This window comes from Theropithecus gelada, chromosome 12, assembly GCF_003255815.1.
Source record: "Theropithecus gelada isolate Dixy chromosome 12, Tgel_1.0, whole genome shotgun sequence".
Taxonomy (NCBI): Eukaryota; Metazoa; Chordata; class Mammalia; order Primates; family Cercopithecidae; genus Theropithecus; species Theropithecus gelada.
The window spans coordinates 34,136,393-34,160,413 of NC_037680.1; the positions used below are offsets into that span (position 1 = coordinate 34,136,393).

The 24,021-nt window shown below is 40.7% G+C and overlaps 1 protein-coding gene across 7 annotated transcripts in view; it reads right to left on the reverse strand.

Moving 5' to 3' along the window:
- The window catches only part of ACVR1 (activin A receptor type 1), a 140,979-nt gene that overhangs the window by 36,046 nt on the left and 80,912 nt on the right, over positions 1 to 24,021 (reverse strand). For all 7 annotated transcript variants that reach the window (XM_025405320.1, XM_025405326.1, XM_025405323.1 and 4 more), the window contains 3 exons: positions 9,349 to 9,612; positions 7,139 to 7,350; positions 3,109 to 3,208 (listed from right to left, as the gene is read on the reverse strand). In XM_025405320.1, the coding sequence (XP_025261105.1) occupies positions 3,109 to 3,208; positions 7,139 to 7,350; positions 9,349 to 9,612 (576 nt within the window). The remainder of the gene's footprint in view (positions 1 to 3,108; positions 3,209 to 7,138; positions 7,351 to 9,348; positions 9,613 to 24,021) is intronic.

Below are 24,021 nucleotides of genomic sequence, written 5' to 3' on the forward strand. Positions count from 1 at the left end.
CACTGTCCAAATTGGTGAATTTAGATATGCATTTTTTCCACAAAGGAGAACAATTAAGTTTAAAATGTGTGTTCGAAGGATTAAAAAACAAAAACAAACCAAAACACAATGCTGTGTAGGAGATCGACAAGCAGCCACTGCCATCCATAAAGATTTCTTGGCGGAAGATGTATTTCAAAAAAGAGGATTTGCAAAGTCTTAAATACATAATCCCAGAACAGTTCTGACTTCTTCTGATACTGGTCATGGGTATTTGTTTGTCAGACAGCTCCTGTGATGCTACAAATGGGCTACACTGAAAAGGCTACTTGGAGAATACATTTTGGAAAACGTGGCAACTCTACTTATGATCTAATCTGTTTGGTGCACAGCCCCCTCTTGCAGCAGCAACACACTTGTCAGCTTGTCAGCTACATGCTCCCTCTTCCATTCTTCTCTTTAATTATAGGTAGGGGTGATCAGGGAGGTTGGAGGAGGAGGTAATTACCACAAGACTATGAGGATCAGCAAGGGGTATAATCAGCCTAGATAACAAGGCAAGAGATATAACTTGGAGGGCAGTGGGGCTTTCTACCCAGGCAAGTGGCTGCTGGAATCACACAGCTTCTAATAAGCAGCTGCAGCACCACCTGCATATACAGGAATACAGTTATTTGCTAGAACACTAAGCCACTGAAAACCCAAACATGGAGAGAGAAGCAGGTCTGTCCAGGAGACACACCTGAATCATAATCACAACCACTAAATCTAGATTACCTGACAAGAAAATAATGTCCCTATTAAATACCAACAACTAACCCAAAAGGATGTTGAATGTGGCTAACAAGTGCTCACTGTGGAACACTGTTGGGTCACACAAATATAATTTAGTACAGGATTCCTTTTAATAAAGTCATAGCAATTTGCCCAGCATTTACAGCTCAAGATGAGGGCTAGTGCTAAGATACTACCAATACTGGCTGCCAGAAAACGATATGCTAACCTTTTCCTATCTTTGGTTCTATTTTGTATCCTTATTTTCCCTTTGTCCTCATTCTGACATTAGGGATGACAGCAAAATATCCCAGGGAATTGTGGACATAAAATTACCTCACATCCTTTTTTTGGTTGACGTTTTAAAGAAAACAGGAGATGAATGTCGAGGTAGGTAAATTAAAACAGAAATATTTTTCAATGGTTTTCACATGCTTTTAAGTTGTTAAATGCTTTTTGCAAACTCATCATTATGCAGAAGCCCCTAAAACAAAAGCAGAGCTGCCCCAAAACCCTGGCCATGGAGCCCCACAAAAAGCCTCCCTTAAGGCACCTGAAAGTTGTAGTTTCACTGATCATCATCCAGAAATGACTCCCCTACCCCAACTTCCCATGTTTTTGAACCAAAAATAATACACCATCCATGCAGTTCATCACGTATATTTTTACTAAAAGCTGTACCGCATGAACACACTAACTACAAGCTAATGAAGGCACTGCTTTTATTAAAGTCTTTACTGCTAACCCAAGAGAACGCAACAATGATATTTATACTGTTTTAAAAAAAATGCTGAGGAGTATCCATAGAACCAGAAACTACATATTTTAAAGGTGCATTACTCTTTTGCCATTTGGACTCTGGAGCCAATCTCTGAAGACTAATCTTGCGATAGCTTGCATGGAATAGTAGACAGGGGAGATGAGGCAGGGAAATGTACCCCCTCAATGTCTTCCCACCACTATCCAGATAATTTTGTTCATAATCAAGTAAGATACTAGTTGTACAAGAGGACAACTCTGGTTGAAATTAATGAGCTCATTTGGGGCTTTTCCATCTTTATTTTCTCTGCTCACAATCTGCCGTGGAGGAGAAGCAAGAAGTGGGAAACAGTGACAATAGCTATAGACCTAGAGAAAGGACAAATAAGCTCCTCTGGTTACTCCTGTGCCTTAGGGTGGTAGCCACTGCTCTTCCTACCTCTGCCCTTCCCCCTTTCTACTACTCAGATTGGGGGTGTCCCTCTTTCCAAGAAAACAAGAAGAAAATCTGGAGAACAGCAGCCAAGTGATGGGGGCAGCTTAGAGGTCACCTCCCAAAAGCAAAAGATGCAATGGCAGGAACTGCCAAATCCAGCCCTCGGAAACCATGAGCACTAGGAAGAGGGTGTGGAGATGTTGCCAACCCATGATTGCTACGGCAGCCATCCCTGCAAGCCGTCTAAAAGAGAAAGTTAGGGAAATGATTATGGAACTTGCAAATACCTGCCACATAAAAGCAAAGCTAACAAAAATCAGGAAATTGGTACTTTGTACCATCTTCCTAGAGAGCCAATCAGCAGCATATAAAACAAGCTATTAAAAAAATTTACAAATTTTGACCCAGGAACCCCCAATTCCTGGGAATTTTTTTCTGAGAACTCAAAAGAAAGAAGTAATGTGTGCAAAATCTTTTTCAAGCAGTATAGTTATAGTGACACTGTCATTTCATGGACTGCTACATAATCTTCAAAAGTATTTGTGATGTGTACAAACACATGAAATGTTCATGAGCTTAAAACTGAAAAAAGGGACATAAATTATATGTACAACATGATTATGTCCACATACAAATATGTTCATGTATGGGGAAAATGTGAGAGGTCATGGAGAAATGTATATAGCTCATATTTAAATAAAGGAGTTATAAAGATCCCTTTGCTAGAATTGGTTTCATTAATTATTTTCGTTAATTATTCCCATCAAAAAGAAGAAAAGAATGAGAGGAATTAAAGAATTTCAATAAACAAGTTTATTGTCCAAAAGCCAGCTTACTTCAGATTATCCAATACCTATGGTAAGGAGCAACCGTATCAATTCATTTCTTAGGCATTCTCTCACCATCCCAAAGGGTCCACTTACAATTGAAAGCTTTTGACGAGGTGTTCTGTGTACTCATTGGTGATGGACTCCTTTGATAAGAGCTTAAACAAGTTCAGGTGCTCCAACATGAGTCATACAGAATAGAGACCACATCTCATAAGTTTAATAAGGAAAAAACTGGTAACAAAAAGCAGATTTTCCAAGTTCCATCTTTTACTTCAAAACCACAACTCACACTGCATATTACCCACAAAGAAAGGAAAAAAAAAGAATTACCAACACACTCCAACAGTGTAATCTGGCGAGCCACTGTTCTTTGTACCAGAAAAGGAAGACCAGAGCCACTTCCTGATGTACACGAATGATCCAATAAATCCTGTGGTTTAAGACAAGGGGGAAAAGAAACAATTGACCAATATAGCTCCCACTTTGGAACATTAGCATGCATGACATTGTAACTCACATGAAGGGCAGCAATCCGGGACACATGGCCTGTTAGTGTGCATGTAAAGCTCCTCTGGAAGAAGGAAGAAGGACTGGTTTTATTTCTTTTTTTTTTTTTTTTCTGAGACGGAGTTTCACTCTTGTTGCCCAGGCTAGAGTGCAAAGGTACGATCTCAGCTCACTGCAATCTCTGCCTCCCAGGTTCAAGTTATTCTCCTGCCTCAGCCTCCCGAGTACCTGGGATTACAGGCATGTGCCACAACGTCCGGCTAATTTTGTATTTTTAGTAGAGACGGCATTACTCCATGTTGGTCAGGCTGGTCTTGAACTCCTGACCTCAGGTGATCTGCCTGCCTTGGCCTCCCAAAGTGCTGGGATTAAAGGCATGAGCCACCGCACCAGGCCAGGACTGGTTTTATTTCTTCGGAATACTAGAAGCTAGCACTTCACCTAATGTATGATAGGTTTTCCCAAAGGATAAGTAGTCCTTTCTTATATGCAGAGTTTCCAAATAAAATATATAAAGAAAGAAGCTGAGCAGACAAAGTTGAAGGTGTAAATCAGAAAGCCCAAGAAGCAGAGATGAGCACAAGAGAAGCAGTAGAGAGTATAGCAGGTGGAAGAGAAAGAGGGGGGGACGTCCCTTCAACTTCAAGAACTGGGTATAATTTACCATATTCTGCTATTCTCACTAAGTATCTGTCAAATGATTCACTTTAGTTGCCATACCAACTAAGGAACTCTAATTAGGAACAAACAAACTAGGAATAAGGAACAAACAACTCTAATGTGATTTGTAACGAAAAGACTCCAATGACCATGTGGATCATTAAATTGGTAAGCTCAGGCAGCAATGGGCTGCCTGGTTGGAGGTTTCCTTTTAGGTAGGTGAGGAGCAAAACTATATTAACACTTACTTGTCATTTCTTAATGTGAATCACTCACAAATCAGAGAAGAAAACAAATAAAGCTTTCATTGAAAACATAAAACCAGTGCCCCAAGTTAATGTCTACAAATGAAGGTGTTGGCAAAAAGATTCCCAGTTAGTTCATTGATAAAGTTTTCCTTCTTACTCTCAACATAAGCCAAGAAGCAGGTATCAGGCACAGGTTATTTGTAATAAACAATATTGTGCCGATGGGTGATAAAGGTAGGGTTGCAGTAATATTGAGTTAATATTTCCCAAAGCTCATCCTTTCCCAAACATTTTGGCTGGCCTACTAAAGCAATACATTGATTTGTATGAATTTCATCTTCTTTCACTTCCTCTGAGCACCACTGTGAAGTAGTGTTGATCGGCAAAATTACCAAAAGCTGAACATCCAACGGAAGAAATTTAGAACCCTTAAAAACCACAAAAGGGATAATCAACAAGAAAATGAGTGTAGATGAAGCAGAGTTTCATATCTCCCTAACCATTTTCTCCCTTGCGGTTCTTTTTTCTCCTTATTCATTCATTCTTTTTTGAGAAGAATAATTCTGAAAATTAAACTAATGTGTTATTTTTTTCATAATGTATGATCCTGCTTCTAAACCCTGTTCATAGACCTAAGGAAGGAAAAATAAATAATCAATCCAAGACTAACGAACATATATCTCAACTCTCAGATGCCAAGCCTTCTTTTTGTTCTTTTCTTTTCTTTAATTCAAGACAGAGTCTCACTATATTGCCCAGGCTGGTCTCGAACCCCTGGTCTCAAGTGATCTTCCCCCTTGGCCTCCCAAAGTGCTGGAACTACAGGCGTGAGTCACCATGCATGGCCAAGGCTCGTTTTTCAATGCAGATGTGCAGCTTAGTAAAGGTATGCTTTGTTGAAACATGCAAATGAGCATATTGCTTAAATGAGCAAGTATGTAGACCAATAATCACAACTTGTTTGCAATAGTGTTCTTTACTGTGTTATGATATCGTGATACACTGTCACATGACATGGTTGAGTTTAAAGGACTATTTTGGCATATGCTCCATTCCTCTCTCAAAATTCTAAAAGCTATTTAAACAGTAATTTATACCAGATATTCCTATTATTGCCCTTGGTAATTAGTTATGTTAGCAGCTCTGAGGAATGAAGTTCTAACTAACCTATTTTAGAATCTTGCTTTGCTAAAGCTTTGTCAGGATTCATCCTCACATCTTCTTGCTACTAACTCAATAAACTCATTTAATTTCCCTTAAAGCTTGAAATAGACTTCTAAGTATATAGCTAACAAAAAAAATTGTATTTCTCTACTTTTTGAAATGAAATGTCCTTATACTGCATTCTCTTTCCCCAGTTCCACTGTGCCACAGTTTAAACAGTAGGTAAATGGAAGCTACAGAAGGTTACTTCCCCCTTTTACATACCAAAAAGTGGCCCAGTGATGGGGCAGGTGGTAGAATGGGATGTTTCCCAGCCCATATCAGGCACTACCAAATGTTTGTGACAACCTACCAAAGGTGGGTCCTGCAATTGTCCAGGTATAGCATCTGTGCTACCCAGATGGCCAATGGTGAGGGAAAGTCTTCTCCAGTATAAGGGGAGCTGCAGGGCAAGTGTAACTGCCGAACTGTCAGACACTTTGAAGCTTGTTGTCTAGCAGAACAAGACTTATTGCAAAATGATTTTAAATACGCATGGGCAATGGCATTAAGTAACACTGAATCACATTAGAAAGTTATTACTTTGATTGCCTTTCAATTCATCAGATTGTGACAAGGAGAGAGTCTCGAATTGGTATTGGCATGTCTCTTGCACTCTCTTAACACCCACAAATCTCAATTTTTTTCAAAGTAAGCATCAGACTCAGCATAATATCCATATAGAATGCTATTATTTTTTCTTTTGCACTTTATGATAACCTTCTATTTAGAGCAAGTGATACCCTTTCCCCACTTAAAGTTCAAAGCGTCTTTAAAATGAACGCTTGGTAAGCAATTTTAAAAGGTAAATAAAAGGAGACAGTCACTTTTTAATGTGATTTTATCATTTAAAAATACGCAAAAGAATAATTTTTTAATGTATAAATACAATGGTTTCTAACACTGTGCAGTCCAATGAGTAAGTCACTAGCCACACATTGCCATGAGCAAGGAAACTGTGGTTGGTGTGAATTGATATATGCTATAGGTGTAAAATACACACAAGATTTTGAAAACTTACTTCAAAAGCAGAAAGAATGTAAAATTTACATTAATAATTTTTTAATTACACATTGAAATGACAAAAATGGTATATATTTGGTTGAATATCTGTTAAAATTAATTCTACTTTTAAGAAACTTTTTGGGTTTTTTCATTTGTTTTTAAGGTGGCTATTTGAAAATTTTAAATTACATAGGTGATGCACATGCTTCTATTGGACAACACCGGTTTAACCAAATGACTGCACTCCACAAGGGGGCACCACAGGAGCATACAAAATTTAAAAGCTGCTTTTTTTGGATGTCAAGTTTTTAAGCCTTAAATTATAGGGTGTTGAAATAATCTAGAAAGGAAATTAATTTTTAATATTAAGCAAAAGGTGCCTTTTTCAAAGAGCACTTTTATGGCTAAAAATAGAGTACCTGAAGACCACAAATTCCAACCCTCCAAAATTGTAGGCAACCATTCTTTTTTGCTTTACTCCTCAGAGAAAAGTAACTAACTACCAACACTACTAAAATAAATCCCATCCCTTATTTAAATGTCTGTCTAAAATGGCTGTTATGATATGGGAAGACTACACAGGTGCCAGCATGTGCTTGTTTAGGACATAAGTAACCAACAGCATGTGTGTACACTGTTCAGTCACTCATTACTGGTTAGTGTTTCATGCTCGAAATAAGAACATGTCTCCAGACATCTTCCTTACGCTTGGGATTCCCTGTGGGGTCATGACTTACTGCTAAAGTGCTGTCTCCAACATTGGTGGTGATGAGCCCTTCAATGGTACCATACTCCACATCTCGGGGATTGAGGCGTTCTTGGTTGCGCCTTTTAAATTTTCGGAGAGCAACTCCCAGCAGGCAGGCTAAAAGACATACTGCGAACACTACAGAGAGAATAATGAGGCCGACCTCCAAGTGGAAATTCTGTGTTCCAGGGAAGGATTTTCCTGGAGTTGTGGGGGAAAAGGGGAATTGCTTGTAAGGATCACTGCTTACTTATTATTAACATAACCAATATCCTAACAAGTGGCTCCTGATTCTGACCACACAGTCTCACAACTCACGAAGTATTAAAACTAAAACACTTCCTAATACCTGGCCAATGGCCCAGACATTTTAACCATCATTCAATTAGACACAACTAGAACTTGAAAAAAATTCCACTGAGAATCAATTGTATTAATGCATGAATGTGAGAGTGCTTTTAAAATATAAAGTACTGTACAAATCTTTGACATTACTCTTATTAACTTGGATTCGGTATGTTTCACCATCAAGCCCTTACAGATACTGTACTATCCTTAAGAGAAAGGGCTACCTGAGCTAAAACCAAATTACCCATCTGTGGTCTCTGTCTTTCACATATCCTGGGTGTCTACTACTGATTTCTCATTCATTTTTTCACATCACAATTTCTGCCTAGGAACCCACTCATTCCTCTCATTGTTTACTCACTTATTCAGACATTCATCACTGATTCACTCCCTTGGTTCAGACCTCTTCATTACATTATGTCATCAGGTCCTGTTCTTCCCTACACAGGCCTTACCCATTTCCATATTACTGGTCTCTTCAGCCATCCAATCACAAGCCTAACTTCCCTTACATATTTATTTAACTTTCCAAGACCAACTAATCAACAGCTTGACATACATCATACTCCATGGCATATGTCATTCGTATGAGAAAGTGTAAAACTAACAAAATGCAACATGGAACTATAAATACTGTGGCCACCCTAATCAGATTAGAATGTCCTTAAACTAAAAAAAAAAAAAAAAAATCTTCTATTAAAACTCAAGGTCTAGCAGAGTAATCTGCAGATGAGAAACTTCACACTGTGGGTATAATTTTTGTATGAATTCAGACATTTGTTCATGTCTATTCACCCAATTAATAAAAATTTAACTCACAAAATATAACAGTAAATTTTATTCCATCAAGAACTTTTAGTTTTAACCATGTAAACACTTGATCTCTTTTAAAACCCTCTTTGATTATTCAGTCCTATTTGCTTGTCAGTATTTAACCTTTTCCATATGCCTTCAAGTCATCACCATAACTTCAAAATTACTAGAACATGATCTTGCATCAGCTTTTTTGTTCTTCTGCCTCCTTCCTTGCTGGCTGACATTTCTAGTTTTGGATGCTCCTTGTTACCTCTCCTCCACTTTTTGGTTTCTTTCTTTTTTCTGAGTACAAAATTAAATAACTAAACCTATTAAAAATGTACTATATGGTAAGAGAATAAATTTGGCTTAGAATGAGTCTACATTAATGTTTGCAGAGCCTTTAAGATTGCAACTTAGGGCTCATTTAATAGGGAAACAGTTTCAGAGGTGGACTGGTTTTCTTAGCATATGCAATCTGTACTGGTGGTAGAGAGAAGATTCCACATAAACTACAGGGTTTGTGTGAAATCTCATCCTGCTTCAAGTTTCAGTGATAGGGTCATTGGGCATCAGATACGGGAGAACAGATCAGTGAGCCTTCTTTTGTCTCCTTCCTCATAAAACAGTAAAGGCATTCCACTCAGTCATCAGTCCGTTCCATTTTCCTCCCTACACACTTGACATAGAGATGAGTATTTACTAACAGAATTGTTTCAGAAATTATGAATGACATTAGAGGTCAGTAACCTAAAAAGGTACTGGGAGCTGTTCACCTGAGTCACACCAACCAAGAGAGAGCTAACTGGTCAGCCAAGCTGTCCCCAAGATGGACATCATCTTGCTTACATTCCCCCAAAAGGCCCATCCTTCTTTTAGATGCCAAAAGGCTGGTCCTTTCTCTTCTTCACCCAGGGCTACCTTCCTTTTAGCTCTTTGACTCTGATTCAGAATGTAGGTGGAATGCATCATAGCTACTAAGATCTTTAACCCACACAGACTCAGGACAACACTAACAAAACCCCTTGATCTAGAAATAAAAAAGTCTACGGGAACCTTTAGTGGGCAGCTGGGCCGTGATGTTCCTGTTACACCAGTCCCCTTGGCAGCACTCCACGGCTTGGCCAGGGGACGGCGGGGTCTTACAGGTCATCTTTCCCTGCTCATAAACCTGGAAGCAGCCTTTCTGGTAGACGTGGAAGCCATCGTTGATGCTCAGTGAGGAAAAGCACTGCTGGCCTTCACAGTGGTCCTCATTACCGCAGGAGAGACCTTCACACACACACATGTAGAGTTTGGGGTTGACCTTGGGCTTCTCATCTGCAAGGGAGAGAAAGGAAGGGAAAAAAAAAAAGAATTACTGTATGAGTTTCGCCTTCATTGAGGGAATGACCATTCCAAACACTTCTATTGAACAGAAAGTCAAGTTAAGCATCACCATCAACCATGAGGTCCACATTCTGTGATCTTGTCACCTAACCAACCAACAAATAATAATTGCCTCTCAACATAGCGATTCATTTATATAAGCTGTGCACCCTCTTAGATCATATTAGGGCAAAGACCGGCTATCATCTGTCCACAGACCTCTGAAAATGAGCCTCTCTCCTGTGGTGTTCATATAACCTTCATCTCGATTGGCTCTCAGATCCCAGGTATTGCATCAAAATAAAATGTTTTACTGGAACATAATGTTTATCACTTCTATTCTATTCAAAAAAAAAAAAAAACCGCTCCTAAATACATGGCAGCTATTAATACCAATTCTTGCTAGCTCTGTACAAATCCCCATCAACTAGTAAAACAAGGAATGCTGACATTCTTGCAGCTACATGCAGAAATATACCACAAACTGAGTATCCCTTACTTAAAATGTTTGGGACCAGAAACGTTTCAAATTTAAAAATGTTCTGGATTGGGGAATAGTTGCATCTATCCCAGCTGAGCATCTCAAATCCAAAAATCCAAAATTCAAAATGCTTCAATGAGCATTCTATTGAGCATTGGGTCAATGCTCAAAAAGGTCTGGATTCTGGAGCAGTTCAAATGTCAGGTTTTGAGATTCGGGATGTTCAACCTGTAATATAATAAGAGTTTGCAAGGCTGCACAATCTATCATTACAATCCATGGTACCAATATTTCCAGCTAGATACCTAGACTAACTTTTTCAATAGTGGTTACACTAAAGTTTACATAGATTATAGTGGGAATTAATAGCTGCTTAAGAATTTTTGGCTGGCAGAAAAAAAAAATGGTGCCAAATATGAAGAGTGAGGACACAAGGAGTCAAAGAGAACCAAATAATGTTTGAACAGTAAGGTGACAGGTGGGACCACTGGAAGAACACACACGTGGGAAGTTCAAGGTGCAATGGAAAGAGGCAGAAACGGATGATCAGGGAAGCGCACCTAATCACTCCACTTAACTGTCTCTTTCTGAGAATACTTATTTGCAGTTTCATTTTCACATTACTCTTTTCTCTTCCCTTGTCAGTATGATTAGTTTAGACTTGCTGGTCCCACAGTTTCTACTAGTGGGGAAGGAAAGAGAGGAGAAAATGTAAACAGCCAAGTCCTAGAGGCCACTGATTAGTTAGCTGAGACCTCTTTTGCCAAAGCACTGCTCATATAAGGAAATTCCGTTTTCAGAGCTCCCTCCAAAGGTCTATGGCACATAGAGGCTGCCTTCTAATCCCTGAACCCTCAGTAGTGGGTCTGTGAGATAAATGCTTCTTTCTTAAAATAACAGGTCGGGTGGCTGTGCTTTCCAGAGGAGACCTTAAGGTAAGGTCTTTGAAAATGTCAAGTTCATTTACACAGATTTGTGTGGGTGTGTGTAGAGATGTGGGTTATCTCAAAAAGAGAAAAGCATTCTTAATCTTTCTTCTTCCCTCTTCAAAGAAGTGGAAAAATAGTTCACTGCCCACTGTAATGTGGGTGCCTCGTCCCACAGAGTAAGTGCATGCAGACACACAGACACAGCCTTCTATTTATAATTGACTTGCTAGTTCCTTTGAAAACCACAAGGGGCTCATCCAAGAGCAAAGACATGCCTGAAAGCACAAAATCCAAAATAGCCGCTGACAGTCTATGTATGTCACCAGTCTCACCCCTGAGAATCAAGAGCCATCAAACATTTTTAATGAGCAAAAGTTTTAATGAGCAAAGAGATAGTCTTTATGTTCCTTGCCTGGAGAAATCCGAAGGAAATACTAGCACCAATCTATTTCTATGGGGATGAGAAACATGTATATCTGTTGACATAATCCAGCAAAAAGTTTACACTTGCCAAAAGAGAGCTGAAAGATAATATTTCCAGGGAGTCTAGACATGCTTGCCACTCTTGAATGGCACAAAGCAGGCTGAGGGCTGCCAACTATGCTGCCCAACAGGTGATGATTCTTTGGAGGGAAGTGGATGGGTGGGGTGAGGGGGAGAGGTCATAGTGTCAGACTAATTTGCTTGTGATCTATGGCAGGCAATTGAAAAGACTATGCTAAAAACTGAAATAATGCAATTTATGTAAATTTGAAACGCAAACATATATTTTAAAATCCTGAGTATTTTTAGAAGATCACAGATACTCCGGGATATATACCTAACCCACTGAAGAGTATGTGCCTGTTGACACTGGTTTGGGGATAAGGGGTTAGCGCTGGGATGAAGGAGCAAAATAAAAATAAAGTAGGAGAGAGCTGTTCATGGACTGACAATGAATTGATGAGTATGATTTACTCAGCTCGCTGCACGTATAGGCTGCTAAGAATAACAATAAACCAGCAATGCTAGACTAGAGAGAGCCTGCTCATCACTGGTCCTGAGGAAATGGACAGTTCAGGGAACCAAAGGATTAAGGACACTAGTGCTTGTAATTTAAAAATGCCAAATTTTTAAAAAATAAAGTAACAACAACAATCATTTCTCTAATGTGCTCTCAAAACAAACTCTGTTTTTAAAGTTCCATCCCAAACTAAATTCTAAGTACACAGATGCAGAAGGGGCACTGCTTTTCCAGGGTCTCTAGTTTTTGATAGGCTGTGCAGGGAGCCTGACAGTCGTTTGTACTATAACCTAAAGAGTTTTGCCAGATGTGACAGCCTCAAGTGAATATCACCTTCAGTAAAATTCACTCACTATACCTAACTCCGTGGTATACCTAGGCTTTAATCCTGCAGGGTCACAAACTAAGTCAAAGGGATTCATCTGTTTATTAAGCACTCTCCTTAAATTCTTTATGTACTTCCTGTAGTTGCATGTAGACAACCAGGGATTATCTACCTGTAAGTTGGTGATTCTTTTCAGTAAGATGTCAAATACCAGGGTTTTTATAACCTACCCTCCACAATCGGGGGGAAACGGCAAGGAAGGACAACTGTTAATGATATGTAATAATTAACTCAATTTCTGATATGAAAGAACCCTGAGCTGAGTCCAACAGTTAGCTAACGGGGAAGTACAAAACCTTCCCTAACTTCTCTTTCCTATTTTGTTCCTTATCCACCATTCAATCTTCTTACTTTGTGTATTCCCACATAACTAATTAGCAAAGTCCTTCATCGTGTATTTATTTTTTATATATATCCAAATATAAATGAAGACCCTAAATTCGTAAGAATGACAAAATGACCACACAGGTGAACACACATGCAGGCACACATTCACATTCGCTACATGTCACTTTGGCAATTTCATCTGACAGAGTTGAGTAGATGGAAGTATTTTCTGAACTAGAATTACTAAGTCAACAAAGAAGGTTAAAAGCAAGGTAGTAATAGCATTCTCGGATCTTGATATCCACAATTCTAAGGAAGACAGCAGGACTCAAAATGCCCATGACTCACTTTTTCAGTCTTGTCAAATTTAGGAATAAGCATAACATGTGTGGGCCTGTGATATTTTATTTGGTGTGGGAGTGGGGGTGGGGTTCGAGAATGATCACAAAACCCCTTTCAGAGCCACAGGTATGGGTGTGTAGACTCCTAATCTTTCAGACTGTGATATAAATACAGCACACATCAAGGAACACCAAGGAACAGATAATCACATTCTGTGACTGATTTTCAACAGTACTGCCAGGAAGCACGGTATCTGATGTAAAGTATTTTACACTCGCCTGTGCGAATATCCAGGAAGTGCCCTGGCAGAAGGCAGAAAGTCTACTCCACCTAATTGACATTCATTTGAATAATTCAGTAATTTAAATGTCAAGCCAGAGGTATTCCCTCTCTGCAGAGCTCACCCACATTGTTTGTTCTAGAAGGCACCTCCCGGCATTACTCAGTGTTATGGCTGGCACTGCGTGCCCTTTGTATCACCAGAGCCAGAGTCGTGTGAAAACACTCGCAGCCTGGGCTGGCTGGGAACAGCAGGGAGTTCTGACCACAAACAGAGACTGCCTCGGTGCCACCAGGGAGAATGCGGGGCTGGCTCCACAAACCAGCGGTGCAGGCTGGGAATCCCAGGAGTTCACCATGGCCAGCTCTTTAAAAAGATTTGTCCTGCTCTGGATGATACTCAGTTCACCATCTGGGCATATCTCCTCCGAGTCTAATGCTGGACTGGCAGAGAAAGAGGCAGACCAAAGAGCATCGTGGACTTTTAAAAACTGTCACAGTCTGGTATAATCTTGTATTTCATGATAAAAGTATTCACATTTATGTTTAACTGGGACTTTAGCAATCACAACACTGTGGACTTACCTATTCACACCTGCCCAGTCACGCACTCTGCAATGCTTTAAGGCATTGAAACTGAGTATCACTCTAAATGGTGCACAAAAACCAACACTTCCCACAAATGTCTTTGACATAAAAGACAAATAAGAAAACGCTACAAGTAAACTGGCCCATGGCCATGATCTGTCCTAGAGGGCAGCAAAAGGAACAGGCTGAATTTTTTACAAGTTCACCTCAAAGTAGCACAAATCATAATGCAGAAATTAGACTGTAATTATAAAAGTCCAATAGCTTAGAATTTGTATAGCTAAAAAAGGAACTCAAGCATCCCTGGACTCCTTCCAACACTCTAAACAATTCATTCATTTGAAATGGCAAGCTTATATGAGGTTTATAGATTATAGGAGTCCTTCCATCGTCTCCTAATCCGGGAGCACAGTTTGGCACCTCTCCAGAATCTGAAAGCATTTGCGATCTCTGGCATTAAACAAAGGCTTTAAGAAGGATTTTGCAATGCTAGGTATCATTGCCAGCAAGCCTGCTCCTAAGACAGAAACACAAAGGTCTGTCTGGAATGCCTAGTGAAGGGCATTTGATCCTCTGACAAGAGGACAGGCTATACTCTCAGGGATAAAATACACCCAGTGCCTAAATAATCTCTCATTATAAAACACTCATTTAGGGAACTCAAATCATTTTTCTCCCCTTATCCGAGAGACTGACACTTAGTTAAGTTGTAAAGTCAAGAAGAAAATGTATTTCGGCAGTTATGAAGGCAAATAGAGGCATTCAAATAAGATTGCATATAAATTGAATATCAATAACAAAAACTTCCATGATTTTGAACTCCAGATGTATTCTTCCTCCAGTGTTCCCTGCCTCAGGAAATGGCATTCCCATTCATTCAAGTACATAAGGCTGACTCTCTCGGCTTCCATCACACTCAAAGTCATTAACCTGGCCTGCTCAAAAGTGGAGACTAGTCATTAACCTGGCCTACAAGTGCTGGCTGACCTGATCCCTGCATGCTCTTCAGCCTCCTCTTCAGTTATTGAATGTTCTTAAAAGGCCTTAGGGATCTCAGGTCCTTTTAAGCATGGAATTCCTTCTATGTTGAATGCTTATCTCCCTCCAGCCAACACCTCTCCACCCAGTTAGTGCCTATCTACTGTGCAGATTTCACCTTACATGTTACTTTCTCAGAGAAGCCTTTGTTCACATGTCATCTTTCCTATAGATTGTAAGCACCATGAGGGTGAGCTGCATCTATTAATACTTTGCTCACCGTTCATTACATACCCCACAACAGCCTCAGTGGCTGGCAGGAGTGCAGGCCTGATGAGTATTTGCTTCAGAATGAATTTTCCCTTCACAGAAAGGATTTAGAGGTGGGGACAGACCTGATGCTGGTTTTCAGAGCAGGCTGAGCCCATAAAGTCTTTAAATGTCAGCACAGATCTTAAGGCAAGGCTTAGTCACCAAGCCGGCATGCCTGAGCAAACCATTTCTTCCTAGAAGAGCTTGCCATACCATCACATCTGTTCACCTACTTGGGCTCACGAATATAGAAAATTAGTACTTTTTGTGGTGTGGTAGGTTTTTTGTTTGCCTGTCAGTTAAAAGAAACAGGTAAAATACAAGTGTTCCTAAAAATAATTGAGGAACTATTTAATACATTAATAGAACAGCTGGGCTCTGTGGGTGGTCCTTCTCTGGATGGTTGATTTGAGGACTCTGGGCTACGGTGATTAGAATCATCAAAACACAACACATGCCTGCAACTCGTCAGCTTGGAGGGGTCAGTGCAGGACTTGGCTGCCTAGTACAGAAAAAGCTGCCCCTGCTCCTTGCTGTCATTTTTCCCTGGTCTTCGCTGCCATATTTTTTCCCTATCAGTGAAATAATGGCACCTTCAGTAGGGAGTGGGGAAGAGTGAATTACATCATTTTCCCCTTCTTGCTCTGCTGAAGGTGATAAGGATTCCTAAGTCATCCTGCATTTGAACTGCTGAAGCTGAGGGAAAAAAAAAAAAAAAAAGTGCCATCTGTTTATTTTGTGTCTGGGCTGACTCCTTGTCTCTGAAATAATCCCTGTAAATTAAGCCTATTGCAGCAGCCACACCTTCTATTTAGAAGCCAAAAAACTCAGCCTGTGTTCAAGTGACTAACAAATGAAAGAACACTGTGGGGTAATGACCTAAGACAATATTGGTCTGTCTTTTCCATGCTTTTTATGATCCTCTGAATGTTGCAAAGACTTGGCTTTAACAAATACAGCATGTCTGTAAAACAACTCCTTAATATGGGAGAAAATAATGACCCCTTTCTTCATTTTGTCTTCAAACTTCTTGAATCTCTGCTTCAGAGAAACAAAGGCTTACAAGGCCTACTGGGAATTGCCTACTGAGGAACACTTTAAAACCAAAAAATACTGTCTCCTCAGCATATGTACTAATGGCCATGTCTAAGTGGAACCCCAGTGATAGGGAGAGTAACAGAGAATAGAATAACCTGGAGGAAGAGGGAAGAAAATCCCAGTGAACTGTAAACATTTCAGAAGTCATTCCTTGTTTAGTCTTAGGAGAGAGCCAGGAATGTGGTTCCATCTATTGAATGTCTCAGGCTGGAAGATCTGTTCAAGCCACAGGAAGAAGTGTTGACTCTGAGGACTCACTTTTCTTTTTTTTTTTTTTTTTTTTTTGAGACGGAGTTTCGCTCTGTGGCCCAGGCTGGAGTGCAGTGGCCGGATCTCAGCTCACTGCAAGCTCTGCCTCCCGGGTTCACGCCATTCTCCTGCCTCAGCCTCCCGAGTAGCTGGGACTACAGGCGCCCGCCACCTCGCCCGGCTAGTTTTTTTGTATTTTTTAGTAGAGACGGGGTTTCACCGTGTTAGCCAGGATGGTCTCGATCTCCTGACCTCGTGATCCGCCCGTCTCGGCCTCCCAAAGTGCTGGGATTACAGGCACACTTTTCATTGCTTCCCCCACCTCCTCGGGCTAACCAGAGAGTATATGGCATTTCAGTGAGGATTTCCCACCTGGGCTCTACACTGAGAATTTTGGTTTTACAGGAAACATTTAACGATGGGCTCTAGGTGAGACAGAGCAGTGGAGAAAGAACCAACAGGTAGCTTTTGTGCTTAGCTCTCCACTTCAATTTCTCTCTCCTTGCATCCTACTCTACCTCTGTCTCTGGGATTCAGGGACTGGACCTCCTCCAAGGTTGCCAATCTTGGCTCTGGTTGCCATCAGCAAGCCTCTACCACACTCCTACAGCCTTTCTGGAAGCTTTCAAACCACAGAGACAAACCCTTCAAAAGTTATACAGGGCTCCAATTTGTTTAACAAGTCTTGAAATGCAACCTTTAGGCACTGTGGCACCCACAGCTAAAGGTGAAAATGTCCTGAATTAGTTAAACTCCCCTTCCTAGCTCCACAACCTATCCTACCCCAAAGAAAAGCACAGAGGGAACAAAGTAACTTCCAGACTACAGTAGTCCCCGCTTATCCTCCCTTATCCACCATTGCACTTTCCAGTATTTCAGTTACCTACCATCAACCACAGTCCAAAAATACTTAGCAAAAAATTCCAGAAATGAACATTTCCTAAGTTTTCAGTTGTGTGCTCTTTGAGTAGCATGATGGAATCTCATGTTGTCCAGCTCCATCCTGCCCAGGACATGGATCATCCCTTTGTCCAGCGTACCGACATGGTAGATGCTACCCTGCTGCTAGTCACTGAGCAGCTGTCTCGGTTACCAGATCCACTGCCATGGTATTGCAGGTTGCGTTCAAGGAACCCTTCCTTTACTTAATAACTGCCCCAAAGCAGAAGAGTGGTGATGCTGGACTATTGTTATAATTGTTCTATTTTACTTTAAGTTGTTATTGTTAATCTCTTCCTGTGCCTAATTCATAAATTAAACTTTATCCTAGATGTAGGAAAAGATATAGTATATATAAGGTTCAATACCATCTGTGGTTTCAGGCATCCACTGGGAGTCTTGGAACGTATTCCCCATGGATAAATAGGGGGCTACTGTATTTACCTCTCATCCTAGACGAAGTCAAAGCGATTTTAAAATAAAAGTCAAAATGGTAAAAACTTGGGGCAGAGTCCAAGCCTCTGATAATGCTACTTCCTTGTCCTCCAATTTCCCCATTATTTCCCAAGGCCCTACCAAGTCCAGAACTCCATGAAAGGTTAATGAAGAAAGGAATCCCATGCCTTCAATCCCAGGAAGACATGCCTGTGCCTCTGTATACCAGCCGTTATAACTCGATCTTTGCTTTACATGTCTTCTTTCCCCATCAGTCTAATTAATATGGTCCAAAACAATTCATTAATTCTCAGGTTTAACATATTGAACAAAATTGGCTTATCAGTCATAGAATAAAGATCTTACAGTCACGATGAGACCGTTACATTTGAGTCATTTTGAGTTTGTTCTTTTGTACCCCTGGGCCCACAGAAAGGCTCCAGGTGCCTACACTGCAGGTAGAAACAGAAAGCATCCCATTTGAGTGCTGTGAACCAGAACTGGCTTTTCAAGCACACAATCCCTCCCCCTCAATCTGTGCCATGGCAAATCATTCCCAGCTTCCACAATAATCTTGGACTTTGGCAGAAGAAAGCCAGCTAAGTCTGAGATGTGTCACGAGGCCACTGGCCGGGGAGCAAGAATATCTAAACACAAATCCAGGCGAGAGCAACAAGTAAGAGTTTCCGCAGATTCCCTCTGGCTCCTGTAGCTGCAGATCACTGACAGCCTAAAGATAACCCAAGTATCTACAAAGGGTCACTTTTAAATAGTAGCTTTAATGCCACCAGTCATTTCAGAAGCATTTCCTTCCAGAGCCTGCTTCCATCCACACTGGCCACCAAGTCTGTCCAACAATGGCAAGCTCACTGAAGAGATTAAAGTCCAGAAGGAAATGGAAGAAATCCCAAAAGGGAACAGACAGCTCCTGACATGCTGGGATTCTATTCTGTGATTCTACTTGTGCCAACATTTGGACTACTGAGAAATAATAATGTAGCAAAGAGACACCTTGTAGAATTGACTAACAATCACTGGGGATTAAAGAGCAGGTCTAAAATGAAACAAAATAGTTAACTCCAAAACTTTCTAAAGCTGAGGCTGTATAAACCATGGATGGCTACCCCCAGGAGACTTTTAGGATAGCCTTTCCCTCCAAGAGAAAACGTACTTAGTTTACTGAACTGCTGTAAGGAGAACAATATGAAGTCTTCAGGCACAACTATATATACATAGCCAGTGTGGACACCCACTAACCACAGAAGCAACAAATGGAACTTCTCAGAAGCCTGCTGCTTTTTTTCTTCCTTTCAAGTAGGGCCAAAGTTCCCAAGATCTCCCTAAGAACCATTAAAATCTGCTCAGCACCTCACCTGTCTACTGAGTAAGTCCACATTGTCCTAAATGGCAGTCAGCCAGGGGCTGGTGTACAAGGGACAGGTGCTCAGTGGGCTATTTTCAGTTGCTATCAGCTCAGTCGGGAGCTGCACATGCTCAGTAGGCACGCAAGTTTTGGTTCTGTTTCAAACTCTGGGCAGCCAAGAGACATACACCTTCACAGCTGCCAGGGCAACCAGCTGCCCAGTGCTCCTCCCAAGACGGGAGCAATGAAAACAGTGTAACCTGGCCAGCCAACATGCCAGTGAGCAAGTTGTACCTCTCATTTCACTGCCTGGGTTATTCTGAGCTGGGCTTATTGACACACCATGGCAACACAGGAACAAAGGGCCAGCTAGAGGGATTTAAATGTCCTGCAAAAGTTGCTAGGAAAGTCAGCAGCTCTGGCTTCTGCTTTCATAATAAAACTAGCAATAGCATTATTATTAGATGATTGTTGTTTTGTCACTGTTGTTGTTATCACTTGTGAGACACCTGTAACAGTTCTACTTTTGCACTAAGGCTTTGTTTTGGTTTTGTTTGCCACCATTTAGTTGCTACAGTTGGGATGCCTTTGAAAATGGAGTATGTGTGCCTGCCTGTCCCTAAACTGCAGGAGGATTAGTTTTTCCCATCCCTTTACTTCTCATCTTGCCACACTCTATGATCCACTTTCACCACACACCACTCTTTCAAAACACACAAACTGCACCTACTTAATCTCTCCACAGTTCTCCATTGCCTTCGGGATAGAAGACAAACACCTTAGCATAAGGCTCTGCCACGCTTGCAGGTCTCAACCCTCAACCCTAATTCCGTCTCATGACTTGGTGACCCCCCCATGGTCTCACGTCTCTGGTATTCACCCTTTCCCTGCCTGCAACATCCTTCTTAGTCCCTCCTCTGCTGGTCTAATGGCTATTTATCCTTCAAAACTCAGCTTCCATGCATCACCAGCCCCAAACCCAGCTCCATGTGGGATGCAGGCCTTTCCTGCCCATACCCCTCATGCTATGCTGTGACCTTTGCTGTACCCAACTGGACTGTGACTTCTTGAACCAGGAATCACACTTCTTGCTTATGTTTACATCACCAGTGCCTACCAGTGTTGTCAACTGGTACTCCTGTTAATTTAAATTGACTAAAAGAATATAAGTTTGTCTTATAACTGATTCACTTTTCCCAAACTCATAAATTATTTGAAAGAGTACATGTGATCAGCCCAGATCAGTCCCTCTGTCTCTTATAATATTATCTTTTCTCTATTACCATAATTATTATTGTGGCCAACATTATTCATTTGTCAAATATTTATTGAGCACCAACTGCATACCAGGTAGTGTCTTAGACACGAGGGATAAAACAATGAATACCTCCACATTCTGACCTCTCACACTCTAGGGCTCACTATGTGCTGGGCACCCGGCATGTAGTCTCATGATTCCTCACAACAAGGTGGGTACCATTATTGTTTCCATAGTACCAGGTAGCAACAACCACGGAGAGGTGAAGGAGAATATACGCAAAGGCATAGTAAAACAGAAGATGACTAACAATGGTGTTTTGGCCTTGTCTATTTCCTGAGAAAGGCTTGATTTCTATGCATGGCCAAAGCCTTCCTTTCAGAACACATTCTTTGACTCTGACCATCCATACTATGTCAAACATGATCCTAATCCTTTGCAAAACTGAAATTGTGAAGCATATGAACTGGGACGTGAAGTTAAGGATAAAAAGAAGTCATTACTGTAACTCTACATGGCATGCTGCAGTATTATACATATATCAGAGGGGTCAAATTCTAAACTGGACTATTGGTAATTTTTTTTCTATCCATTCTTTGTAACTTTTCTGAATGAATCTCTGTTTTGCTGTTGTTTTTCAATTGAAACTATTTTGGTGCGGGTACCATAATTCAGAAGACAAAACAAATGCAGCAAGAAATAAAACAAAGGAGCCATCCCCACCCCAATCCCCCAAATCGCCAATTTAAAAAATACTGGCAGCCAGGCATGGTGGCTCATGCCTGTAATCCCAGCACTTTGGGAGGCCAAGGTGGGCAGATCACGAGGTCAGGAGATTGAGACTATCCTGGTTAACATGGTGAAACTCCATCTCTACTCAAAATACAAAAATTGGCCAGGCGTGGTGGCGGGTCCCTGTGGTCCCTCGGGAGGCTGAGGCAGGAAAATGGCCTGAACCCGGGAGGCGGAGCTTGCAGTGAGCTGAGATCACGCCACTGCACTCCAGCCTGGGTGATAGCGAGACTCCGCCTCAAAAAAAAAAAAATATATATATATATATATATATGTGTGTGTGTGTGTGTGTGTGTATATATATAATGTTGTGTGTGTGTATGTATGTGTGTGTGTATATATATATATATACACCAGCAGGTTTTTTAAGGTGAATGTCACCACCATGTGCCCAAGAGGAATTTCTCATTCTTCCTTTTATTGTTTCTCTTCTTCCCACATCTCTCCTCCTCACATCCCATATACATATTCTCAGCAAAGTCCAAGTTCTGTTCTAGCCCATAACAAAGAATTAGATGTAGCATTAACCATGGCTCTAGGAAACACACTGCTTGCCGGGCTCAGATTCAGCTGATGAGAATCAGGCCGCAGGTGCTCCAGTGTTATGATCCAGGCTGAGAAGGTGCAAATGTAAACTTCCCTCTTCCTGCCAAATCACTGACTTAGAGAGAAAGGATGGTCAGGCTACATGGAGTTGTGAAAAAATAAAAGGTTCTAGACCAGCTGTGTTGAGGAATACACCAGATGACCTATAGTCAGGTGTGAGAGCTGTCACATGAGGGCAGTAGGAACTCCTGCGCAGTGAACCCTTGAAGCAGACTGGTGTTGTCTTTTTTAATTTCAGTATGGGGTAGGACCCACTATTGGGTAGCAAAATCAAGTTAGTAGTTTAAAACAAGGTTTCTTTCTGTCTTTTTAAGTGAAATAAAACTGAATAAAAATTTAAAAGACAAGGAATAGGTGCACATTAAACATAGTAAGAGTAATTACTGTTTCATGAAATTTTCATTTCAGATGTGTGTGGGCACTATCCATGCAGTGGGCCTTACTCCAAAATGCTTCTTGCTGTGAGTCACAGTCAAAAGTTTGAAAGCCACCTCGCCTGTGTCTTACACTATCTTGGAATGACATGAGTTCTGAGTCACTATGGCTATTAGGAAAAAACATTATGTATGGAATCTTGACTGAGGTCATCCCGGGCTGCAGAGGCAAGTTCCGCAGGACAGTTTGCAGTGTTTTAAGAGTTATAAATTAATTTTTAAGTGTGTTTTATTTTCCTTGGTGTTTTCCTTTTCAAGAGTGAAAGCGGCCTATATGACATGCCTACAATCCTTCTGCTTTACCAGTTTTTCCACAAAGAGGAGATGGCATTAATCCTCTCACTCTGGAGACCTGTCTTTATAAAAGGGGACTCTTAGAAGTGACTGCACTGCACACTGATGACCACAAGGAAATCATTTCATGAGCTTGGGTGTGGAATTTGTTTTCTCCTCTGTTCAATATTTGACTTTCTTTGAATGAATGTTTAGCATCCTCCTACACCCTACTGCTATCCATACCCCTCTTCTACTGTCCACTAAAAAAAAAAAAAAAAAAAAAAAAAAAAGAATATGGCACTAGTTTAACTACTCATGGCTGAAACAAACACCTCCCAGGAACGAAAGGCTGAAAGGATGCGTTGTCACAGCTCGCCTTGCATCAACTAGTATAGGATCATTTTGTAAAATAAGAAAACTTGATAATAAAGAAGCAGTGTCTTAAAAGTATGATGCTTCATCAGATATTTACATTCTAGTCCCAGTAGTAGCAAATGGCTTAGTATATGTCATCTCTCTCCCTAAAAACATCTTCCATTTGATGATATGCCAAAGAAAAAGATTTTATTCTGAACAAGAGAGAAATTATAGTAACAAGAAGAGAAACAAATGTAATACTAAGACATTTCTCTTACATTCATTCACCCCTTCAAGAACTTCCTGAATCCCGAATAATGAGAAAATCAAAGAAAGGCTTACTCTATTCTTCCCCCCCGCAGTAGCAAAGAGGGGCACCTTTGTAACCCTAACAAAAAGTCCATTGAATTTATCTCCTTCCTTCCCTCATTGGGTAGTGGGGCTGGAAAGTCTGAGTAGTGATGGCTTTGGAAATACTAAAATCAAGTTAACTCAGAAAATAATTTAGTACCTAGCAGTCTTCTCTAGAACAGGCCGAAATCTCTTGCGAAAAAATTCTGCATAAGTCTGGCCTTCGTTGCTATAATAAAATCTAACTGTGGTTTACAAATTTAATAAAATGTGGGTCGTCTCAGCTTTGAAATATTTCCAAAGGAGCAATATTCCCTTTAAAGTAATTGTGTCATAGTCTTCACCTGCAAATGCATACAGGGACAAAAGAAAAGCCAAACATGGAGGTTCTGCCTTCACCCTGGTGGTATAATAGTAGTATTAGAGCATGATTAGTCTTATTAATGGGAAGGAAAGGGAAGGATATACAGGTAATTAGGACTCAAGTGCTCTTCTCTATGAGAGCAAATAAAACTCTTCCTGCAGCTAGAGTTGTATATATAATGAATATGAAAAATGATTACTGGTAGGAGAGACAAG